Raw genomic sequence first — 23680 nt, forward strand, 5'->3', positions numbered from 1 at the left:
AAGGAAATAACATAAAACTCATAATAACTATGCTTTCCAAATTAATAACAAAATAATTTTTGATTCCATTGAATATTTATAAAGTTACAGCAATTAGTTTTTTTAAAAAAAATTTTATAATTTTTTTTTTTATTTATAAAAATGACCATATCTCCATAAATAATTATTCTAGGTTCACAAAAAATTTTGCTCAGTAATCATTAAATAACATTTCAAATTAAAGATATTTGAGTTCGCAACTGTAATTCAATATTATTGTTTACCAATAAGGCTAATAATATATATATTATTAAGCCTAATGGCTAATATATGGCCTTAAGCCTAATGGCTAATATATTGTTTACCAATAAGGCTATATATTAATACAATTCTTGTATGCATCACACTGTACAGTGCGCCAAAAAAAAATGTATATAATAATAATAAATAAATAAATAAAACGGACTACGTTCTAAGACGTTCTAGGACTCAAACTTAATGGCTGAAGGGGTTGACCTCAAATGTGTTAATTAATTAGTACAGAAGATATTTTAAGTTCCAAAATCAGACACAAAAACGCACTTTCTCTGAGTAAATAAACCTTTTTTTCAACGGATTCGGATTTCTGACTCCCGAAATATAGGCGTTAACCGCAATCTGGTAAGTATGGTTCTCATAGTTTGATCACTAGAGCGATCCAACGGAAATTAATGTGGATCCTACCACGTGATTTTCCGGCCAATAAAAATGTATCTACAGCAATGGAAAACTGCGATACCATCATTAAATTTTTATATAGAATTAGGGATAAATTATAAAACAAACTTAAGCATATTAAATAAAGATAATTAATAAGCAAAATTAACATAAAATAAGTATTATGTAACCGTTAAATAAAAAAATATTAAAATATTATTAGATAAAAATTAATAAAAGAAATAATAATTTAGTGTATATATCCTTAGTGTATATATTTTATTGCTGACCGATGATGTACGAATGCTAATGATTTCTAATTTTGAAACAGGTGTATATCTACCTGCTGAGATACAACGTAGATTAGCAGTAGACATGCTTTTTTTTAAAAATTTATTATTTTTTTTTTCAATGAAAACATGTTGTAGGGAAATGGCACTTAGTGAAGCGTGGCTATAATAACGTGGTCAGAATCATTGATGAGATGGAACTCAACTGAATCCAATTAGAATAAATATTTACGTGAATGTTCTAAGAAATTTGCAAGGATCCATTTCAAAGCACTTTTCTAAACAAAGAATTTTTTCAGTGTTCTTAAACCGAGGTTAATCATTAACATAATTCTAGCTTTTTAATATTTTTTTCTTAGAATGACGAAAGGTTTAATGTATTTATTTAAGTGATTCTCATACGTTGCTGAAATTTTTTTTATCGCGAATTAAACTTTATTAAATTTAAAAAATATTATAGTTATGTTAATCGCAAAATATTATTTAAAAATAAGAAAATGAATAATAATTTATGCAAACGATTTTATGTGTCTTTGAAATCGTTTTCTTTATATAAATCTTAAAAGTTTGTATTCGAAAAAATTTCAGTTAGAAGAGTGTTTTCAGTTTCTAATAAAGTTAATATTCAACTATTATTAATTTTAAAATTTTATTTTTAACTTTAATGAAGAGTAACATATAAAAATGAGATTGTAAAATTTTTTGATGAGAAAAAATTTTTTCGCATACGATTTTATATATATTTTAAATCGTTTTCTTATTTAAATTTTTAAATTTTATTTTTGAAAAGATATATATATAGGTATGCAGATCTTTTTTGAGCATTAATTATTTCATAATTCAAATTCATTATTTTTGATTAAAATTCATTAATTTTGATCATTTTAATAAAATTATTAGAAAATTTGTGGAATACTTTTTCTTTGTCGCTTCTAATTCGTTTAGCTCATTTTTACTTTAGATTCCATACCTTGACATTTGCAAACATATAAAGATTTTGTTAATGGATCCAGTCTTTGATATAAGAACAGATTATCACCTCAACAATTTCTGAAAACCGGCCTACCTTAAAGCAAAGATTCGAATGCGGATTTAAGTATGTCACACATTAACAAAACTAGGAACGCCAACTTTCAGAGGTTAATTTTAATTAAGTCCTAATTATACTAATCACATTGCACGCAGGTAAATTATTAGGTAGGTCAAATTGTTCGGCTCTCAATTCATGTGAATAATTCATGTGGTACGAACTGTATAGCGTCTGTAAACAAATTTATTATTTTGTTTGTTGTTCAAAGAGTTCAAAATTCTTTACTTACAAATTTTGCTTTGTTTCCACTTTATTTTGATTGCCATTTTGGTCCAAAATTTTCAGAGATTCGCCATTTTCTTTTCTACACAAACAGAATGGAAAGTAACTTTTGTTCGTTCCATTTATTTGAAAGAAATGAGATAATCCTTTCTGTAATGAGTAGAAGAGATAAAAATCTAATAATTATTTTAAAAAATGTGTATTTGTTTAAACATCTCATATTTTATATATTTTTTTAAAAAAATAATCTTGTATTCAAATAAAGTGTGTACAGCATAGTTATTCCATGCAGTTCTTGTGCATCTTTATGCCTTCTTGCAGTTTTATTTTCAATGCCGTGTTAGTCTAAATTTTTGTTCTGACATTTTTTACCTTTTTATTTATTTATTTGAAAGAAATGTAAATATTTTTTTATGAGTACAATAGGTAAAATCTAATAATTATTTCAAAAAATGCGCATTTATTTTAACATCTTATAAATTCTATTATAATTGAAAAATATTAATTCCATAGTAGTATTAAAGCATTTCACGTGCGTATTATGTCTTTTAACTTCATTTTGAATTGCATGATTGTCCAAATTTTTGTTCGCACATTTCTCCACTTTTTTTTATTTATTTGAAAGAAATAAGACTGTCTTTTCTATGAGTAGAATAGGAAAATTCATGTAACTATTTTGAAAAATCTGTATTATGTTAACATTTAATGTTTTCTGTTTTAATTGGAAATTTATTTTTGATTTGTTCCAATAGTGAAAAGAAAGTATTGTCGTCATAACTTAACAGTATATTTCTACCAAGATTTTGTGTATTATATATTTAGATCAAACGATGGTTTTTTTTTTTTTTTTTTTTTTTTTTTAAAGCATTTCTGAGTTTAAATGCAAGTATGTGTTTAAAAGAAAGTAATACTCGTATAACCCATTTTAAAATATGAAGTAAAAAATGTTTGCTCAATAGGTGTTTTAAATTTTCAAAAAAGCAAAGAAATAAACAAAAACAAATTTAACGAATCATTACTGATACTGACGAATGCAGGGATGAAAACACCAAACCCAGTTTAATTGCCTGATGAAGTTTGGACATGTTTCTAACAATTGCCTTTCTCCTCTGTCCGTACGCACGTTCCAAAACATAATTTCTCTCTCTCTCTCAAAAAAAAAAATTATTCAATCGGATTTTTGACATTTAAAGAATTTGAGCCTCAAACTGAAAAATATGGAAACTGTATTTTTATATGTAAAAATATATATACATATGAACGCATATTCTCCTCCTACTTTAACATCAGAAGACAACAGTCTTTAAAGCATGTTTGATATTCATTGCGAGTTATTTATTTAATGTTTTTTACCAGTTTCATTTTAGCGAATATTTCCCTTCACGCTACTTTTAGCATAAAATATTAATCTAACTCTTTTGGAAATGTGTTGAAATGTTCAAAAGCTACAGAAGTGAATAGTGCCGAAAGCAATTTGATGTAAATATGAAAATCTTATCTCGTTTTTAAACCGTGATCGCAGTGTTTATAATTGCACCTATCATAAGTTCATCGACAGATAAGTTTTCAAAATCGTCCGTAGTGAATAAAAAAAGTGGCCGGAGGAAATTTTATTTCTATAAATCTTGTCGCTAATCTAAAAGGCTTGTTAACAACAGCAACATTTAAACTCCCTCTATAAATTAACATTTCCAAATTTTAATAATTACATTATGTTAATTTACCTAACATTTGCTTATAAAATCGCACTTTCCAAAGAGACTTACTATTTTTCATTTCCGCTAATCGTGTCTTTAATCTAAATTATTTGATAACAGTTGTAACGTGATTTCTACCTTCAAAAGAAAATGATCACAATAATTGCCCAGATCATTGAAAACGGTTGCGTAAATTGCTTGTAAAGTCAGTAATGTTATCTTTTAAAGCCTGTTAGAATCTTTTTATTTTTATTTAAAGTAGGGTTGTTCACTTTGAATGATATATGACCATCGTATAAAAAGCCGTTCGTGTGTCAAGGTTCGTTAAATAATAGAATATATGCGTGTCGGTAAAAGAGTTCTTCTAAAAACGCGAAGTCATTTCTGTTAATATTCGAATGCTCGATATTTACGAAAATGTAGATTAGTGTGTCAAATTAATCGAAATTTTTTTTATGGTAACTCAATTAAGTTTTATACTTTAAAGACTTAGGAAAGGAAGGTTCTAATATTTATTTAAAAAAATACTTGCGATTTCTTGATTAAGATCTTTAAATATTATAACATAACTGAGAGATTGCTTGCAAGTTCAATGAGTTTCGTTTTCACTGATCTTCAACAAAGAAAACTTAGTTTCTTACCCAAACTTAAGTCCGGACCTCAATGTTTACAAGCAAATTGTATGCAAATAAATAAGTATTACAAATACAGTAAAAATAATTGTCTTTCGTAAAAAAAACATCGCAATAATGAAAGGATACGTGACAAAGAAATTTGAAATGAAATTATTTCATAAAAAATTTTAACTAAAAATGATATATTGCTTGACTAAACTGACTAGATTTGTTTTATGTTATATTAGTGAAAATAGACTGGAAAATTGATTTATCAACGCAAATCGTGTTTAATATTTTCGCTATAATTTCCAGGGATCTGCCCAGGCCAAATTTACTACCGTTAAGCGGTACCTTCACAAATTCAACTTTTGGAAAAACGGTACTTTCACAAAATACTTTTTTTTTAAATTTAATTTTTTTATCCTGTAAGAAATGATAAATCCTTATTTTTGTGTTGATTTTTTAATATAATTTTTAATTTTCACAAATTATGTCTACATTTTCACAAAATAGGTACCTCTCAGAAAAACCTAGACAGACCCCTGATTTCAAATAACACACTCAAATTAATAGCGAAAATAGCATGTTCAACAGTGATCAACTTTTATTATAAAACTGCAATTTTTCGAAATTTAATATTTATTCCTCTCGTACATATGTCCTTCATCAACAAGTATTCCGAATTTCTTAACATGTAGTAACAGATATAGTGGCCATTGAGCGAGTTAATTTTTATCCTTTGTGCAAGTTTGAACTAATAATGGTTATGAACTGAAATTTTAACTGATTAAATTTGTCCCTTGTAGAAATAAAAAAGTCACTTAAATTGTTCTTTTTCTTAGGCAAAGACGTAGTTATCTTAATCTTGTTGTTGAAGGAGACAGGTACCTGGTTCCGAAGAGCTTTTGCTTATTCATCTTACTTGGCACGTTGCTTTAAGATGGATTGTATAGTGGTATTCAATATCGTTTTGTTCATCTAAAAGAAAAAGAAAAAAAAGATCTGACTTTGATTGATTAATTTAGTATATTTGTATGTAGTAGAATATTTACAGCATTATTGTTTGACGGTTTGATTAAATTTGTTATGAATTTGAAAGAACGGCATAACTGCAGGGGAATGAAGTTTCTTCTTCAGCTAGATTTTCGTTCTCAAAAAATTTACAGAAATTAGCCCTGTTGCCCTCATTGCTTTGTCGAAGAAGTGTTTATGAATTTTTCAAAAGTTTTATTTTGCAGAGGAAAGGGTAGTGTAAAATACTTTCATCTTTTCAAAAAAACCATGTAAACGAGCCTAATCTTTGTGACCTACAAAGACTTCGCTTAAATAGGACATTTGTCTACGAAGATTTCACATCAGTCTGTCTAGCTACTTAAAAGCAAGTTAAAGATTCCTCCACGCGGTTTTATAACAAATAAATCCTAGGTTTTGTCATTTTTTACGACAGGTGCAAGCGTTTTCGAAACTCATAATGTGATAAAAGATATGCACTTGGTTGAAATTCATTATTGGTGGAATAATCACTTTTAACGTTATTTTATTTTTAAAGTACTTATACGCTTACAGAATGAGAAATCTCCTTTATGGAATCAACAAATTTATGCAAAAACAAAAATCAACAAAACACTGCACCGCATGTATACAAGACCTTGACACCATTGCTGCTGATGATTTTCATGAAAAATGACCCCTGTTTTTACGCTTTAGCAATCGTTTTATAGGATACCCCCTCCAGGCGTATCACAGGGTTGGCATTTCGTCCAGAAGAAACCTACTTTTTCCAGGATAGAAGAACCTGAAAGAAATCTAAAGAAACTGACAAAATGGAAGAAACTAAAAATAACCAATACAACTGTTTAGCTATACATATTATAAGAAAACTATTCATATATATATAAAAAATTTCCACATTATTTGTCATGGAGAAAGATTAATTTTTACTGTTTATCATGAGGTGGGGCTAAGCAGGTGAAAAGTTTAAGAATAGTTGCAACAATTAGGGAAATTATTTTTGGAGGGAAGGGGGTTGTTCCCCTTCAAATTATAAACATCACTTGATGCACTAAATAAAACTACAAACATTCGTCATTGTAGCGGGAAAAAAATCAGATGACGTTTCCTTAATATTAAATTATGGATAACAAGATGTGAGCAATCGCGCATTTTGGTCGATATAAAACATTTAAAGCCCGCCAATTTAATGTTTGTATAAAATTTTATTTAATTCTTTTCTTAATTTTACATTTATTTTGAAAATAAAAATAAAAAATGGTTTTTCCTTTGCTTTTGTTTAACATTTGGATTGATTTTCTTCTGTATCGAAAAACGTGGATTTCGGTTTATGTTTTATTTAAGTCCTAGTAATACGTTTAAATTTAAGAATTTTCATGGGCATTTTTACTTTTAAAATAAAATGTAGCGGTTGATTTTCACAAAATTTCGGGCACGTTAGTATTCTATGAGAATGATGTCAAAATACCCATGTACTATGTGGACAAGCTAGCTCTTGACATAGGAGAAAGAATGGGTAGTACTAAAATGAATCCAAGTTATTGAAATTTTATGATTGTGTATATGACTTTATAAATTAATATAAAATTATGTGACCAAATGAAATGAGATGGTAATTTTAGTAAAAACAATGAACTTTTTTTTAAAGAAAAAAATCTATATATTTACAAGTACATATTTTGTATTGATTAATTTAAAGCGATTTAACGCAAATTATATCTAATCCAAAATATCACTGCTTTCAATTGTTTTTTTTATTACCATTACCTTTCAATTAATTTTTTTATGCGATACTTTTGTCTTTCATATAAAATAAGGACACATATTATTATTACTCTTACTAGTGTTATTAAAATCCATAGTTAAAGTTTAGAAATAAAATTTGGGACTTAAACTGCAATGAAGTGCTTTGTTTTTGAACTGCAAGTATATTTGTTTAAGTACTATAGCGTGGAATGTGATAAAGGAATCCACTATAGCTCAGTGGTTAAAGACAGTGAGCTGTCATTGTGGAGGACTGAAGTTCGATCCTCAGTGGCGATTTGAAGCCCACCAAACTTTAGATCGATGGGTACCACACCATCTAGGCATTAGAGGTAGTCAGCACGCCATCTGAACATATTGCCTCCATCATACCATTGGTCTTGAAATTGTGTAGCCTGAATCACCATGATCCCTTTGCCCACAATTAACTGCAGCGGGAATGCTTATCTTTTATGATTTTTATGAAAAAAGTTATTTAATATTTTTTTGAAGAAAGTTGGACACCATTTTTGCACAATCCTTAAATTTAAAACAATTTTCCTCGAATCCTCCCATGGTATTTAGTATTTTTTTAAAATTTTTTTAATAAATTTTACATCTGTAATCAAATATCGTCTTTATTTTACATCGATCCAATGAAAGTGATGTGTGGGTTAGATATTATTCATAAGTTTAAATGAATTGAACCTTGAAAACCACAGAGTACTACTTATTTCCTTTCATCGAGTCCATTTATTCCAAAATCCATTTAGGTTCGATTTGAAGAGGTAGATGCTTCATTCAAATTATAGTTCTATTGAAAGCGACAAAGTTTAATCATTGTTTTATGAAAGCAATTGTTATTATTACTAGTCTTTTGTTAACTGACCTTGAAACAGTTTTTGGCTTCATATTAACCAAGTCAACGCCCATTGGGAAAAATAATGTTCTTTCAAATTACTGTTTTCAAGCTATACAATTCCTCATCGAGAAAATTTAATGGGAAATTCTGTATTGTGTGAAATGCTTATGTGTATTCTAGGAAATATTTTTATTTAATTGCAAATTATTTTAAATTTTATTCTTGAATTCAGATAAGGAAACTGCAGTGAAATAAGCGGAATTCCTCAAATATTTTAAAATATAGAGTTAAATCGAAGTTTTTATCCCTTTCCTTAATCAGTTGTTGATTGTAATGCGATAAATTTATAACTAAACAGTTCTTGATTAGATGTAAATAAAAAAAATAATATATAAGAATTTTAAATATTTTTAGCACAGTAAATTAGTTTTCCTTATTTAAACTTATCTATAAATTGACCAATTCATGAATTTTGTACATCAATACACCTTTAATTTAAATCTTGAAATTAGTTAACCATTTGACGCAGAATTAAATATATTTTTATTAATTTTCAAAAAGTGAAAAATATTAGATTTAAGTGAAATAAGCGATAAATATTGTATTAAGCATCCTAATAATTTATGGTTATGAAATGCGGCATAGGACACCGTTGTCCCTTTTGGTTTTAAAGGTAAAATCTTCAAAAGATAGCTCACTTCAAAAAAAAAAAATTTTCGAATTTGCAGTTCTTTTCAGTTAATATTTCTTGAATTTTTTTTATTTTCAAAATGAATTATTGATATATTTTTGAATATGAATGAAAAAAAAAATTCAAACTACTTTTATTGAATTTTATATTTTAGTTCAAATATAATTCCAACAATCTAACTGAGTTTTTTAGTAACTATTAGACTGCTTTTTATAATTAAAATATAATTAAATGTATTTTTACTTGCAATTAAAGCATCAGAAAGAAAATGCATATATAACTGGAACACCGGTGTCCGATCTGCGACAAAGAGTTAACACATATTATCAATCGAAATTAATATTTATAAACAGAATTTTATGTTTTTAGAACATGAAAATCCAATCATTACGTCAAAAGCTATTCAGGTTTGTCCATTTTTATTTTTTGCGCACTGTACATCATTCACTATCAATTCAATTTTGGAAGTCGTCATTTGCCGGTGAAGTTAGAAATAATGATCAATAAAAAATATTTCTGACGAACTTTAAAGTAAAGCCACAATTTCGTTTTCACAATAATGTAACCACAATACGCAATTTTTAAATTCAGTAAAAAGTCTTTAAACTGCTATGCTATAGAAAAATGAAACTATAATTTAGCAATGGAAATTTAAAAAAAAGCAACGAAATTGGTTCACGATTTTCTTAAATGTTTCTGCCAGATATTTAAAATTTTTTAAGTTAACATTAGCTTAAGAAAACAAGTGTCACGTGATGCACGTTTTTAACGGCTGTGCTACTTTTTAGTTAGGCGGAGAATAAATATATGTTTTACAACGTACAAAAATAAGTAATCGATGTTTGACAAACACAGCTTGTTGTAAATGTCATCCTGGTTAATAATATTTGGATGAACAGACTCCTGATATTTTTATAACTGTATCTTACAATTTAAATAACACAGAGTATAATGAAAGATTTTCAAGTCTTTTTAAGTAATAAAATATAGTACTACTTATTAGTTATGACTAATTTAAATTGAGATATTAAAATAAGATTAACTTACCTAGCAGTGAAAAACCATAATTCTAGCAATAAAATCCAATATATGTGGTATTTTAAATTATTACGTAATTTTTCCGTTCATAATAATTTCAAAATTATAGTTCTTATTACCTCACATTTAGTGAAAAATACGAAACTGAAAGTAAATTTTACCGAATAAACGGTTTTTAGGTGATGATTTTCTCAAATATGTTTGTTATATATTTAAATATTTCAAGTTTACCTTAGCTGTAATTTTATGATTTGTATTTTCCCTCAGATTTATCCATTATTTATTTCATTAACATTTTTGAACGCATTTTGATGGCTAATAACACGGCTTAATTATCATTTCATTTATAAATATTTGATTTATAATCTTATCTTAAGGTACAAAATGTTTATTCAATATTTTGTATTTTCGAACTTTTCGCTGATAACAACTATTTTCGTATTCGTAATAACTATAAGCATACACAATAATTTTGTATTCGTAAAAAGTATTTGATAAGAATATAAGGCAACATAAAGCGATTATTAAACGTTATGAGCTTATGAATATAAATAGCTTATGAATTCTCGTGAAATATATACTATGAAATGTGAATAACAAAAATAAATCTTTGTAAAATGTTCGAAATTTCTGAACGCTTTGAACTCTATTGTTGAACAATATTATTGTTCAAAAGAACTTTTCTTTAAGGGTGTTTTTCGAAATTTTCAGCCAAGGAAAAGAAAGAAACAGCAAAGGTTTTAGTATCTTAAACATGACAAAAAGCTATAGTTTAATTTAATATATAATTTTTTAAAAATCTCTTATTTGGTGGAGTTAATTATCAAACATTAAAAAATTAGATCACAAATACTTTTAATTAAAAAAAAAAATGGGATTTTTCTTCTTGTTGACATGCGCCTTTTTCCTAATTAGTACAAGGGTGCTGACTTAAAATAGGCAAAAGATATCCTGGCAGTCATGAATAACTGTTATAAATTCATAACAATTATAAAAGTACCATAAAAAGATTATTTCATGTGACAACATAGCCTTAACATGATTTTACGATTCTATTGTTCAACTAAACGGAGAAAAAAATGGGATTCAATTTAATATCTTATTAAGTTTGCGGCTTTTCCACGATATTTCAGTTCAAGGTTACCGATATTATTTTATAACATTAAATTGATTTCTTTTTATGTTTCATAAAAATACATAATAATATTGCTTTCTTGGCGTAGCTATTTTATTTCCTATAGTAACTGCGCTTTATTTTCTCGAAATAACAAGTCATATTAGCTACTAACTTCGGTCCTCCTAATATTAAGAGAAGTCGCAGCTGCTAAGTATGTTCTACGTTGCTATAACAATAAACGGAAGCAAACCATATGAGTTTTTAGCAGTAACCTGTCAAATCATCATCCTGTTTTTCTTGAAAAGTATTTATTGTACGATATTTCACAATGGCTTCCGAAACGTCAGATTTTATTCAATTTTTATAGCATTCGTAAAAAACAGTTTAATTAAGTTTTGTAAATAAGATGGAATATTGTACCTGGAAGCTTTGTAAAGCAGTTATTCAGGCGCCATTTTCTGCTTCACTTTGTTATGTTTGACATAAATGCTTGTTTTGCATTTTTGTTAAACAAATTTTAAAATTCTTTTTGCTAGAAATCATTTAGTTTAGGATTAATGGCACAAAACTCGAGATAAAAAAAAATCGAAAATTATGATTTAATAACTAACGTTATAACTTACTTAACATGACAAAATTGAAAGAGATGCAACAAACTATACCTGACACAAAAGTAAAAATGAAAGAAGATACAAAACAAATTATATGAATATTTATTAAAACTTCTTAAATCATCATACCCAGAAAACTAAAATTATATTTTTCTAGGAAAATACTCCCAATTTTTTAAATAGTACTTTCCTCTCATGATACAACTGGAACTAACATTCTTAACTACAAGAAGGGAAGCTAGTCCATCACGAAACGCATATCTTTAATTTTCTGTGTATGGCAAGTTTTAAATAGTTTAATAAATATTCACTAGTCTTACACCAATTTTTCAATTAATCTTTATAACAAAAAATAATACATCTTACATAATTGGATGAATGTTAATTTTCATGTATGTTACAGGTTAACAGTTGCATGTTTGGTGCTGGTTCTTGCTATGTGGGCATGCGCATCTTCAAGTACGTCGAAATGGGGACCTGATCTAACTTTAGAACTTCCGCCGCATCTCATACAAGAGGCACTTTTCGGAGCGAAATCTTCAGAAAAATCGAACGCGATGCCCTATAATAATGTAAGTTTACTGACATGTTTCTTTCTTTTTATTACTTGAATTTTTGTTATGTAAATAAATTTACAAGGCAAAAGATGTGTAACGTGGTTAAAAATTCTGAAGAAGGGCAGGACCTACGATTGGCTGTCGTGCCATTGAGGAGGGAAAACAAATTTGGTATCTATCTTTTGCCTGTGAAATAATTCGTTGTGATTACAAATCAAACTAATGGTTATTATTATGTTTTTTTTTCCCGATCCTTTCTTGAATGAGCAGAATCCCTGCATTCAGCTGACATATCCCCCATTCACACTATTAAAAATTTTGCGCAGTGACAAATTTCTTGTCAAATATAACCATATTATCGAGCAAATTAAGTAACGACATTCAACGATATTATGACTCAAATAGAAATATTTTTCAATTTAGTTCCTTATTGCTGTTACAGCAAATCGCACGAAATTATAGTTTGGCATTGAACTGATTTGATTTATTTATTTTTAGAAATTTATTATATATTCGAGAATCGTTCAATTTTACGCAAAACAAACGACAAAACTTTAAAATAAAATCTTTTTCTTAAAAATTGTGTTCTTTTCCTTTCTGTAAAAATTTATTTAATGAAAAAAAATTAATTTTTTAGTAACAAATTGTTTTACATCAAATACATTACAAATTGTACAAAATTTGAAAACGAACTTCATATCAATTCATTTTACTTTTACACAAGGAAACAAAATTTTTATGTATTTCAGCAAAGTATGTATAAGTAGCTCATTGTTTTTTAAATGAACACCTTAATTGAAGTGCAAATGAAAACAAGAAAAAATGTCTGATAAGAAATTACGTTATGCAACAGTTACAGAAGACATGCGTAGTTCTGTAGTTTTATGCAATCCCTTTCCATATAAGACAGTTGCGTGTAAAAAAAAAGTAACATCTTTTCAGATGTCAACATCTCCATCTTAAACAACAAAGGAAGGTCGAATGATGATGTTGCATAGTATGTACCAGAAGAAGAACTCGCTTTCATATTTATTTTTAATATTCAATTCATCGTTTTGCTTTCGTCTTTCTTGATTAAATTCTTCTTTTGATTTTTTTTCACAGCGATTTATCTGTGATTAGATTTGAATGGTTGGCAATAAAATGGCTAAATTGAAGTTTTTATATTAGTGATTGCGGTAATCATGAGAATGATGCGTCTTATTGATTGCGGAAATTTTTTTTAATCACATTTGATATAGAAATTGGTTGCTTGATTGCTTAGTAGATAGAGGAAATTCTAATTATCAGCCTCGCAATTTAATAATAAAAACAAATTAAGACTTTTGAACACATTTTAAATTGTTCGTAAAAACAGACGTTCAAATCCATACACAATGCAATGTTTTTATTTTATTTATTAAAAAATTACGATGTTTGTAAGCTTATCCAATCAGTCATGCGTTTTATCATTATCTCATGTTTGTAGTTCATAGTAAGTAATTAAACAGATTACGGGAGATGAGTAAAAAAAAAAAAAATAGTGCGTGGAGTCCCTCCGCGCGGAAGAAGTTAAACTTCGCAACCTGTGACGTTAGTTGTAGAAGAATCAGCAGTCGTAGAAGGATCACTAGTTCTATTCAACGACTCTTTTTTCTGCTCCGCTCGCTTCCGTGCTCTGTAATCACGGTAATATTGTGCATTTTTCCTTCGTGGACCTCTTGAACCAGTGGAAGTGCTTGTGGTTGCCTCATCGTCTCGCCCTGGAAAATGTATTTGTATTAATAATGTATGTGAATGCGTCATAATAATGTATGTGAATGCGTCATAATGTAATTTCAGAAGAGAAAACCTAACAATCAATTGATATTCACTATTGATATTCCGTCGCATTGTCCGTGGGATTGTTTTCACTCATTTTTTACAATTGTTATCCACTAAATTTGAAAATAAAAAATACTACCCTATTAAATTATATGTGTATCAAAACAAACTAAAAAAATATCTATATTATATAAAACGCTAATGCGTATGTATCAATAAAACCGATGATATTTCTTTTCTCGCGTTGGCAACAGTTTTCATTTTTAATTGATAGGCTTCGGCGCGCAAGAGCACGTAGTGAGCATCATATGGCTAATCTATATTATATAAAACGCCAATACGTTTTAATTGATAGGTTTCGGCACGCATATCATATGTCTAATCGGGTGAATTCTCACCGAATTATCAAAACAATTCTCACAAAATTATCTTCATCGAAGCCGATGCTTTACATCCGGCGTTCAGTACTATTTCATATTGTTTTACAACACATGGTTTTAGCCTTCTGGTGGGATAGACTTTAAAACAAAACTTACAAAAGTTACTTTTCTCAACAACTGAAATTTAGAATAGTGTGATTAAGAAAAATATGTGAACTGTTTGCAATTTCAAATTAATATTGAAATGCACAAATTGAGAATTTTCTACAGTGAAAAGTTTTCGGAACTTCAGTGTTTAAAAAAGTATACAAAAGCTAGACTTTAAGAACGTATCTAATGCGCGAGCATCGGATTGCGTAGCAATCCGTAATCCGGGGTTGGCGAGCGCCAGCGAGCAGGGGGCGAAGCCTCCTAGTTTATAGAAAAACAATACTTTTATGCTAGTGAGAACCAAAACAATATGGAAATGAATGAGGGAAAACTGGATCCTACCACGTGATTTCCCGGCCAATAAAAATGTAGCGTTAAACGTTTAACGCAACCTTGTTGGAAGTCGCATAAGAAGTATAACTTCAAAAACTGCACTTAGCAAATACAAAATATTATAGGAATATGGAACAAATAATTCTACGATAATTTAACGATCACATATATATATTATTCTAATAGTTCAGGGGCCTCCCTGGCCGAGCGGTATCGCCGTTCCAAACGCTCTGTTAAGCGTGGAGGTAGCGGGTTCGAATCCCGCCGTTACCCTGGATGTATTCTTTGTGATGTCTTTCTCTGAATTGTTCTATCTGCATTTTCTACTTGACAATGACTTATAAGCCTATATTGAGCACACAAGTCAGCAAATGTATGTAATTTCAATAAAATCAATCTAATACTTGTAGTTCAAACAGCACATCTGAAATATGTTACTTATTTGATGCAGACGATAATATGCGAAATCATAAACTATAACTTCCATTCTCTGAATTTTTTTCCTTAATGGATTTGGATTTTAAAAACAGGAGGATAGCCGGAATCTGGAAAAGTCCCAAAGGAATTTAGTCAGTACAGCGATCGGAAGTTCTGACTCCTTAATGTTAATTATGCTTTTTGCAAAATCTCCAAAACTAATAAAAAATGTAAGATTGTTAAGAAACTTGTGTTTAAAAAAAACTCATTTTTTTATCATTAATTAATTGTCGAAAATATTTGAAGGGTATCGATTGAATAGTTCTTAAATAAAATTTAAAAAAAACTTTTTTTGAGTGGGCGAAATACGCAATAAGTTACACAGTTTTAGCATCAAATTTTACATTTAAGAGGTCCACATTTTCAACTGCGATCCTGTTATAACTATTAGGATCTTACTTACAAGACTCCCCATATTTTGAGAGTCTAGAATACAACCCTGTCGAATATGTATGTACTCAAAGAATATAAATTTTTGTGTTCTGATTGCATACATAAGCATATTTAAATTACGATTGAGTCCTAGTTAAGTGACCAGATTTCTAAGACATGATTTAAGGATAATCAGTGGTACATCCTCGAAAAAAATCTGTAAAATATTCACTTATATATGTACCAAAGGTTTCTTTCTATTTAAATGATAACAAATATCAGGTGCAGAACCATTTTCATTAAACTTCATTTCATTACTAAGTAATTCTGTCATATCATACATATTCTACATTTTCTTAACTCAGGTAAATGAATGAGTACAGGATTATTAATTTTGTTTATTTTTTGATGAATTTATTTTCAGACGAATATGGAGTTTTTGTTAATTTTAGCATGGTTCTCTTAGACTTTTCCCTTTAAGATAAAACCATCTAGTTTATAAAAAAAGCATGCACATTCTTTTCTTGATATTTCACTGCATATAAAAAAAAAAGATATGTTTTCAGAGATTTTTGAGGGCATATGCTATGATTTGAGGACATTTTCTGTATTCAAAAGTTTTTGAGGTTGAAATTTGAGGATTGTCCTCAAGATTTGAAGAAGTCAGGTCATTTTAGTTCTAGTATGTCAAAATACGATCATTAAATCAAAAGCTATTAAAGATGTCTTTTTTCCTCGATCTGTGAAATAAAATTTATATGTGTAATGTTACTGATGAATCGTACAAGTGTATGTTTCCATTTGAGTTAAACTTTTAAACATGCCATTAAAATGACGTTCTTTTTTTTCCAGTCTGTAGTACCAAGTGCTCCATCAGAAAAACTTTACGACCCATTGCTGACTAATGAACATCCAATAGATGTCAGTGATCCTCCCCCTAAAGTACCACCTAAACCATCTTGCAAATTGGACAGGACTAGAGCTGTCCAAGTGTTGCCAAACAACTACATCGAAGTCCACAGTTTTACTCGACCTGCGTTTTCTACATTTAAAATGGAACAGCCAAATAAGTAAAGCAAAGAAATAGACATGTTATAAAATGGTGCTAGAAAACGTGCAATCTGGATGTTCGATAATGTTCCTATTTATTCTGAAAGATGGTGAAATGGAGCTTCATTTTTCATGTAGATAAACACTTCGCGTAAAAGTGAACATTTATGTTGAAGTCTTAAATGTTTTATTTCTTTTGTACATATTTTCTTACTGCCATTTTCATGCAAAATAATTCTATTTCATACATTATGTAATAATTGTGTAATAGACATGCATTTTAAAGCAAGCCAAATTTTTAAAGGGCGTGGGGGACATTTTCCTTAAGAATTATGCATTTAAATATTTAGAAGTTTGTACGCATCAAAAAAAAAAAGTCTTTAAGCACAAAAGTGTATGCAATTTCAGTTATAATTACCACAGAATATTGATCAAACTATTAAAAGTTTGTTTCTTTTTTGTCATTTTTTTCCTATAAGGGCCAGTTGCCAGGAAAAGGATTTGTGATTGTTAAGATTCTACAAAATTTTGAAGCCAATGGCTAAATTGTGGCATTGTTCTCCTCTAGCCATCTTACTTCCCAGAAACTGTCACCGGAAATCGATCCAAAATCCTTCACAGTGACAGCTCATTCTAGTAGAAAATATCAGAAGAGGAAGGAAAACTTCCATAGAAAAACAGGACACAGCAGCAAACAAAAAATGAGTTTGCCATTTTAAATAATAAGTGACATAGTAGCATCAAATGATGGGATAAATAATTTAACAAATGTTGCAAAGATGTTTTGAAGTGAGCATACCCTTTGAATTCAGTTTGAGGTAGTGTCTGGTTGCTTTTCTAATAGGAGTTGTGTCAGCAGATGACAAAAGATGCACATGCCCTTGCATAGAGAATATTGAACTCTCTTTTTCAAAATAAGTACAATACCGTTAAAATAATGAAATAATATTTAAAGCCTGATTATATAGTCTTATAAAAGAAATTTGAATAGTGTTAACTGACTGCTGCAGAGAAACTGGTTTTGTCAGCATTATACAACGGGCAAACCTTGTTCAGAAGAAAATTTTTGTAGAAATTTACTCAGCTAAACAATTAAAGGGTTGATACACATAGGCTTGACGATAGATGGATTCGAATGTTTAGTCAAGTATTGATATTAATGCAAGAGAGATACATGATGAAAATTAATTGCAAGTTGTCTGTGTGGAAATTAACTATATCCTCCACAAAGAAAATCTGGTGCATCACTTTATTTTATTGTCATTTATGAACAGTCAATCCGTTATAGTTTATTTAATGTTTTAACATTCCTAATCTTGTCATCATGAACAAAAAAAAAAAATATATATATATATATATTTGCATTTATTTTTCAAAAAATGGAACTCATTGCATTTTAAAGTATAAATACTTTAATTCAAATGAAATAATTTCATTTTGAATGTTATTATTTAATTCATGAGTTCACCTAACATGAATTTCTTACGGAGATTACCCGTTTTCAGATTCCTCGAATCAATCAAGATACTATTTATTTAAAGATACTATTCAATTAAGATACTACTTATTTAATTTTTAATAAAATTAAAGTTTATTGCTAAGAAATTAATGAATTAAAAATTATTTGTTAATTATTGATATTGAATTAATGTTCTTCGGTATTATCGCTATAATTTCATTATAATAACTACAGTAAAAATTATGCAATATTGAAAACCATAATAAAAATTCGTTTTGTGCAGCTTTCAATAAATTGGTCCATAAAACACTATCCTTTTTCTAATTTTTATTTTTTTAATACATTAATATTTTGAAATTTTTTTAGATTTTTAGGTTTAAGTTTAGGTTACAGTTTAACTGTTAACACAGAACTTTAACTTACATTGCTAAGTTAGTAACGGCCTAAACTTGCCTATTAATGGAAAATGTTTGTAATAGTAACACACATATAGTGACATAGTGCATATTGCTACTGATTCATATTATGCTAATGTAATTAATTGTTATTTTGCTATTGCACAAAACAATAAATTCTTTGTTTTGTGCTAATGCATAATGTAAACCATTTGTGTTGTAATGATTATTTCTAAAGCTGTATCACATATTTGCCAATTATGTATTTAAAATCATCTTTCAGTTATGCAGATCTAATATCAGAATTATTAATTAGCTTTTTTTTTTTTATAAGTGATGCTTTTATGTTATTAAAAGTGTGAAAATAAAATAAACACTGAATTGTGTTCTGCCTTTCTAAAAACTTTAGTCAACTTTGTTAAATATTATAATATTAAAAACTGATAATGACAAAACTTCAACCTAAATGGAAAAGTTTACACCAAATTGGGATATTTATTTCTTTATTTGAAAATGACGGGGATTCAACAATTAAACATCAAACATTTTGAATTTTCTTTAAAATTACAATTAGCATTTTTCATAAGATTTATTAATTTAAGTTTTTAGAATTAAATAAAAAATTGTTTATACAAAATTTCAGATAATATTTTCTTCAAATTTTTGATTTAAAAAAAGTTTAAGGAAAAACTTAAAATAATAAATTGGATATTTAAGCATTATATTAGCACTTTAATTATTTTTAGTAATTATCACTTCAACTTGAAATAAAATTTTAAGTTTGTAATGAGTGGATATGGCTGTTAAAAGTTTTAACTTAATGTAAATCCTATGAGAGACTTACTGTTCCACAAATGTTAAGCTATATTTTAAATGTCTTTTCTTTAGAGGTAGCCATTAAAAAAGAAATTTCACCGTATATCATAGTAACTTATAAAAAGTTTGAATTTTTCGAGCGAGGATTGATATATTACATTATTGATAATAGACAAATTAGAAAATATAGCCCTTGAAAAATGTTAGATTGACTAATGAAATTTTGATAACGTTAAATTTTAATTAAATAAGATAATAATAGAACATAAAAAAACTATTTATATGAACATGAAAGATTTAGCTGACTAAAGACAAAAACCTCAACTTAATTGTGATTCTTTATTTACAGAAATTAATGAATGTTCCCCTATAATCCTAATTTTTAATAATTGACACCAATCAATGGATTTAGATTTTTCGATTTTTTCCACATTATGAAAATAAAAACTGCACAATAAAACATTTTTAGAAGGATGATTGTTTCCCAACAGTCATGGAAAAAAACAAAAAATTAGAAAATAGCAAGAATCTTAAATCTGTTTCAACATTGAACTTTACCCATTTAAAAATAGCTAAAGATTAGATGCCAACTGGGCTTTCTAAAATATTGAAAACTATTACCAGAAATAATTCTTTTTTTAATGATTTCTGATTACGATATGTTTATTAAAAGTAAAAATGACATTAAAATATACAGCATTCCATGAGTGCACTTTTAAGCTTCTTAAATGAGCCTTCCTAAATATTTTGGAAGTGTTTCAAAAAGAAATACAAAAATATAATCCCTAAATAATTTCAAAATTAAAAAAGATAAATATGGCCTGATTCAACATAAAGAATGCAAGGAACTATAACTTTTTTTATTTAAAAAATATATAAGAATGGCTGAGGATTTATTGTACATGCAAAATAAACTTTTTTCCTTAAAATATATATATATATATATATATATATATATATATATATATATATATATAAACTTATTCCCAGAAATGACTTCTTATTCATAATCACAAATTATTAAAATTTTTATTTCTAATAAGAATAACATTCAAATGCACAGCATTCTAAGAAAGCATTTTTTGTTTCATTAATGTTCTTTCATTAATTTTTTAACAGTGTTTAGAAAAGAAAAATATAAAACTACTATCACTAAATATTTTCAAAATCAAAAAGAAAGATAAATCAAAGTGAAAACTATGTTGCATGATTTTTTTAAAACTATAATTGTTCTTACTATTCATAATTTTTCAAAAAAAAAAAAAAAGTATATATTAGTATTAATAAACTCACATAAAAGTATTAATAAGGATTTTTTTTCACAATCTTGTAATAAAATTAAATTTTAGAATATTCAACACAAAATGAGAAAATATATACAAATAACATCACTAAGGAGAACATACTTTTGTTTCTTATGAATAGTACACATCCAAAAATAGACAATACGACTACAGAAAATAATTACAATATATATATATATATATATATATATATATATATATATATATATATATATATATATATATATATATACACACACATATATATATCATGCTTGATTTTATAAACTAAGTCATATTTTAATGACAATAAAAGCTAGCACACATATTAAAGTGGAATTCCAATTAATCAGGTTGCCAAATAGGAATAAAAAGATTTACAATGATTTAAATTAGATGATGATTACAGTCACTTAAAAAGAAAAACAGAAGACAGGAGATAGCTACCAGATTTTAAGTTAAGTCAAAACATCAATGAGGTAGAAATGAATATATGAAACTATAAGCAAATGAAAAATAAGCATGTACTATGAAACCTAGTAAAAAAGGAAAAAAGTTAGAGACGACATATCAATTTGTTATAAGAAAATATAGTTTGATTCTCCTAAGTAAAAGCAATTTTTTCAAATTAATTTACTTGTTTATGCTGATATTAATACTTTCTGACCTGGAATAGTTTCCAATTAAGATAATTGCAGTTTTCTATTAATAATCAAGATTTGGCATCTTTCAATTGAAATGGACAATTTGAGTTTTATAGAATATAGTATAAAAATTTATAGAAAATGTATAAGTAATGAAGGCATTATCAATTATTTAAAAAAAAAAGAAGATGTTTTTTAGAGTAACTGTTTAGCAATCAAATAACTAAGATATTTTATAAATCAATCATGGATAATAATGATCCACCAACTGTATAAGTTTATGCTTGTATAGAAATAATAGGTGTTTTCATATATAATTTTATTTATACATAGGATATCTTTAGTTACATAATTATCAACAGGATTGTAAAGCAATTAATTTTTATTTTCTTTTTACTTAATAAAATTTTAATAGTTTCTGGTTAAAATATAATGATAGAAATACAATGATTATGAAAAATTGTTTTGAGTGGCAATATAAGAAACATTTCAATCAGTATTTTTCAAGCTAATAATTTTTCCTCTTCGTTATTCAAGTTTTTGCATAAAAACAACATATTCATAGAATAGTAAACGGATTATTAACATAACTATTTAAAATATTGGGTAGCCGTTGGGAAAGAAATAAGTGGGGAAAAAATAATTAAATAGTTCTACTAAAAGGAAAAATTAAAATACATAGAAACTTCTATTCAGGAAATAGCAAATAACAGAATGCAAATTAAATAACACTGAAAATGAAAATATAGTCCAGCCTTATTTTAGGCAAAGTCCTTAAAACACACAAGTAAATGATTTTAAAAACAATATTCTTATCTTTATTTTTCAGAAACAGTCTTTCTGTAAAAAATAAACAAAAAAGTTATAGTTTATAAGTAGACATTTATCAAAATAACAAAACTAAAATTAAGAAAAATAAGAAGCATACCTAGTAAAATTAAAATTTAGGAGAGATTCTTTCCTTGCTGCCGTGCCAGTACTTTTTCTTTTCTTTGAAAGACCAATTGAACGACATTTACTGAGTTTATCTAAAAGCAAGAATAAATCAGGGGAAGTCTTTGAATAAAGCATTTAATAGTATAACATAGTGAACAAATTAAAATAATTTTAAAAAGAAAAATAGTTAAAAGATTAATTTTAACATTTATGTTTGCTCACTATTGATTACAAAATAAAATCAAAAATCGTAAAAATTTCATTTGGAGATGTACCACAAAAATACAATAAAATCATATATAATATAAAATCAAAGTATCAGGTCATTAACTTAATTTTCATTTATGCAGTTTTATTTTAATAAAATCTGTAACAACTTTTTAATTGGAATTCACATAATGAATTATAAAAAATGTGTTTTATTACATTTAAATGAGTTTAATATTTGAGGACATCAGAAAATTTTTTTTTTTTATACAAATTTAAATATTTTATTACAATAAGCATCAAATTATCTCCTAAACAAACAAGTAACAGGTAATAAGAAGCCAGTAATGCATGCATTATGTAAAACTAAAAAAAACAACAACTTAATTTTACCTTAACCTGACACTCTAAAATTTTTAGTCTTTAATTTTAATTATTGTTACTTACATTCAGTTGTCTAAAATCATATTTTTTCAAAACTATGACAGCTGAACCTCAATCCATCGTTCCCGCATCATTTGTTTTCTCCCATGTGTCCGATTGTTTTATATTCCCAAGACAAATGCTATTTTCATAAACATAATATTATATTATAACCGTGCTGATTAGTCGACCGAATTTTTGGGTTTACGACTACTAATGTTCAACTATGTAGTTTTGAACCCAATCCAGAAGACAAGAGAACTCCTGGATCAAGTATTGGGAGAAATTTATTTTCATGGAGAGCTTTTCGATGGAACTAACCCACGTTTGTGTTACAAGGAGAGGTAGATCACGGTTAGCTTGACAGTAAGGGGACTCTAATCCATGATACGTCGACTACTGAGGATATTTCACATCAGCACCGAGGTCAGTGCAAGCCAGTTCACCTCATTGGAAAGCGAACGTCCTATTCCACCCGATGAGCTATCGCGGCCATAATGATAATAAGACGATTCCCGCAATTATCGTTCAAAAATCCTACCAACACTTAAAAAAAAAACATTAAATTATTTGGTTTTATGAGTAGAAACAGTAACTTATGATGCTACAGAGTAGGAAGAAAATGAGGATTTGTTACAGTTTGGAGAGAAAGCCACAAACATCACATTTGATGTTAATGCATCAGTTGATGAAAACTTGTGAAGTTGTTGAGTCAAGAAATGGTTGCAGAA

The 23680-nt window shown here is 27.6% G+C and overlaps 2 protein-coding genes across 3 annotated transcripts in view; one reads left to right on the top strand and one right to left on the bottom strand.

Annotated features, from left to right (window-relative positions):
• The window catches only part of LOC147804041 (uncharacterized), a 38094-nt gene extending 19068 nt beyond the window's left edge, over positions 1–19026 (top strand). Inside the window, exons 2-3 of the mRNA XM_087151737.1 lie at positions 12068–12236; positions 16589–19026. Coding sequence (XP_087007863.1) covers positions 12068–12236; positions 16589–16810 — 391 coding nt within the window. The 3' untranslated portion in view covers positions 16811–19026. The remainder of the gene's footprint in view (positions 1–12067; positions 12237–16588) is intronic.
• The window catches only part of tos (Exonuclease tos), a 28736-nt gene continuing 18650 nt past the window's right edge, over positions 13595–23680 (bottom strand). The window contains exons 11-12 of one of the 2 annotated variants that reach the window (XM_087151736.1): positions 22312–22411; positions 13595–13963 (exon numbers count right to left, since the gene is read on the bottom strand). In XM_087151736.1, coding sequence (XP_087007862.1) covers positions 13951–13963; positions 22312–22411 — 113 coding nt within the window. In that variant the 3' untranslated portion in view covers positions 13595–13950. Of the gene's footprint in view, positions 13964–21560; positions 22224–22311; positions 22412–23680 lie in introns of those variants that run through there. The other variant, XM_087151735.1, reaches the window with a different exon arrangement.

This window comes from Parasteatoda tepidariorum, chromosome 9, assembly GCF_982258835.1.
Source record: "Parasteatoda tepidariorum strain Cologne lab strain chromosome 9, Ptep-v5.0, whole genome shotgun sequence".
In the NCBI taxonomy this organism is placed as follows: Eukaryota; Metazoa; Arthropoda; class Arachnida; order Araneae; family Theridiidae; genus Parasteatoda; species Parasteatoda tepidariorum.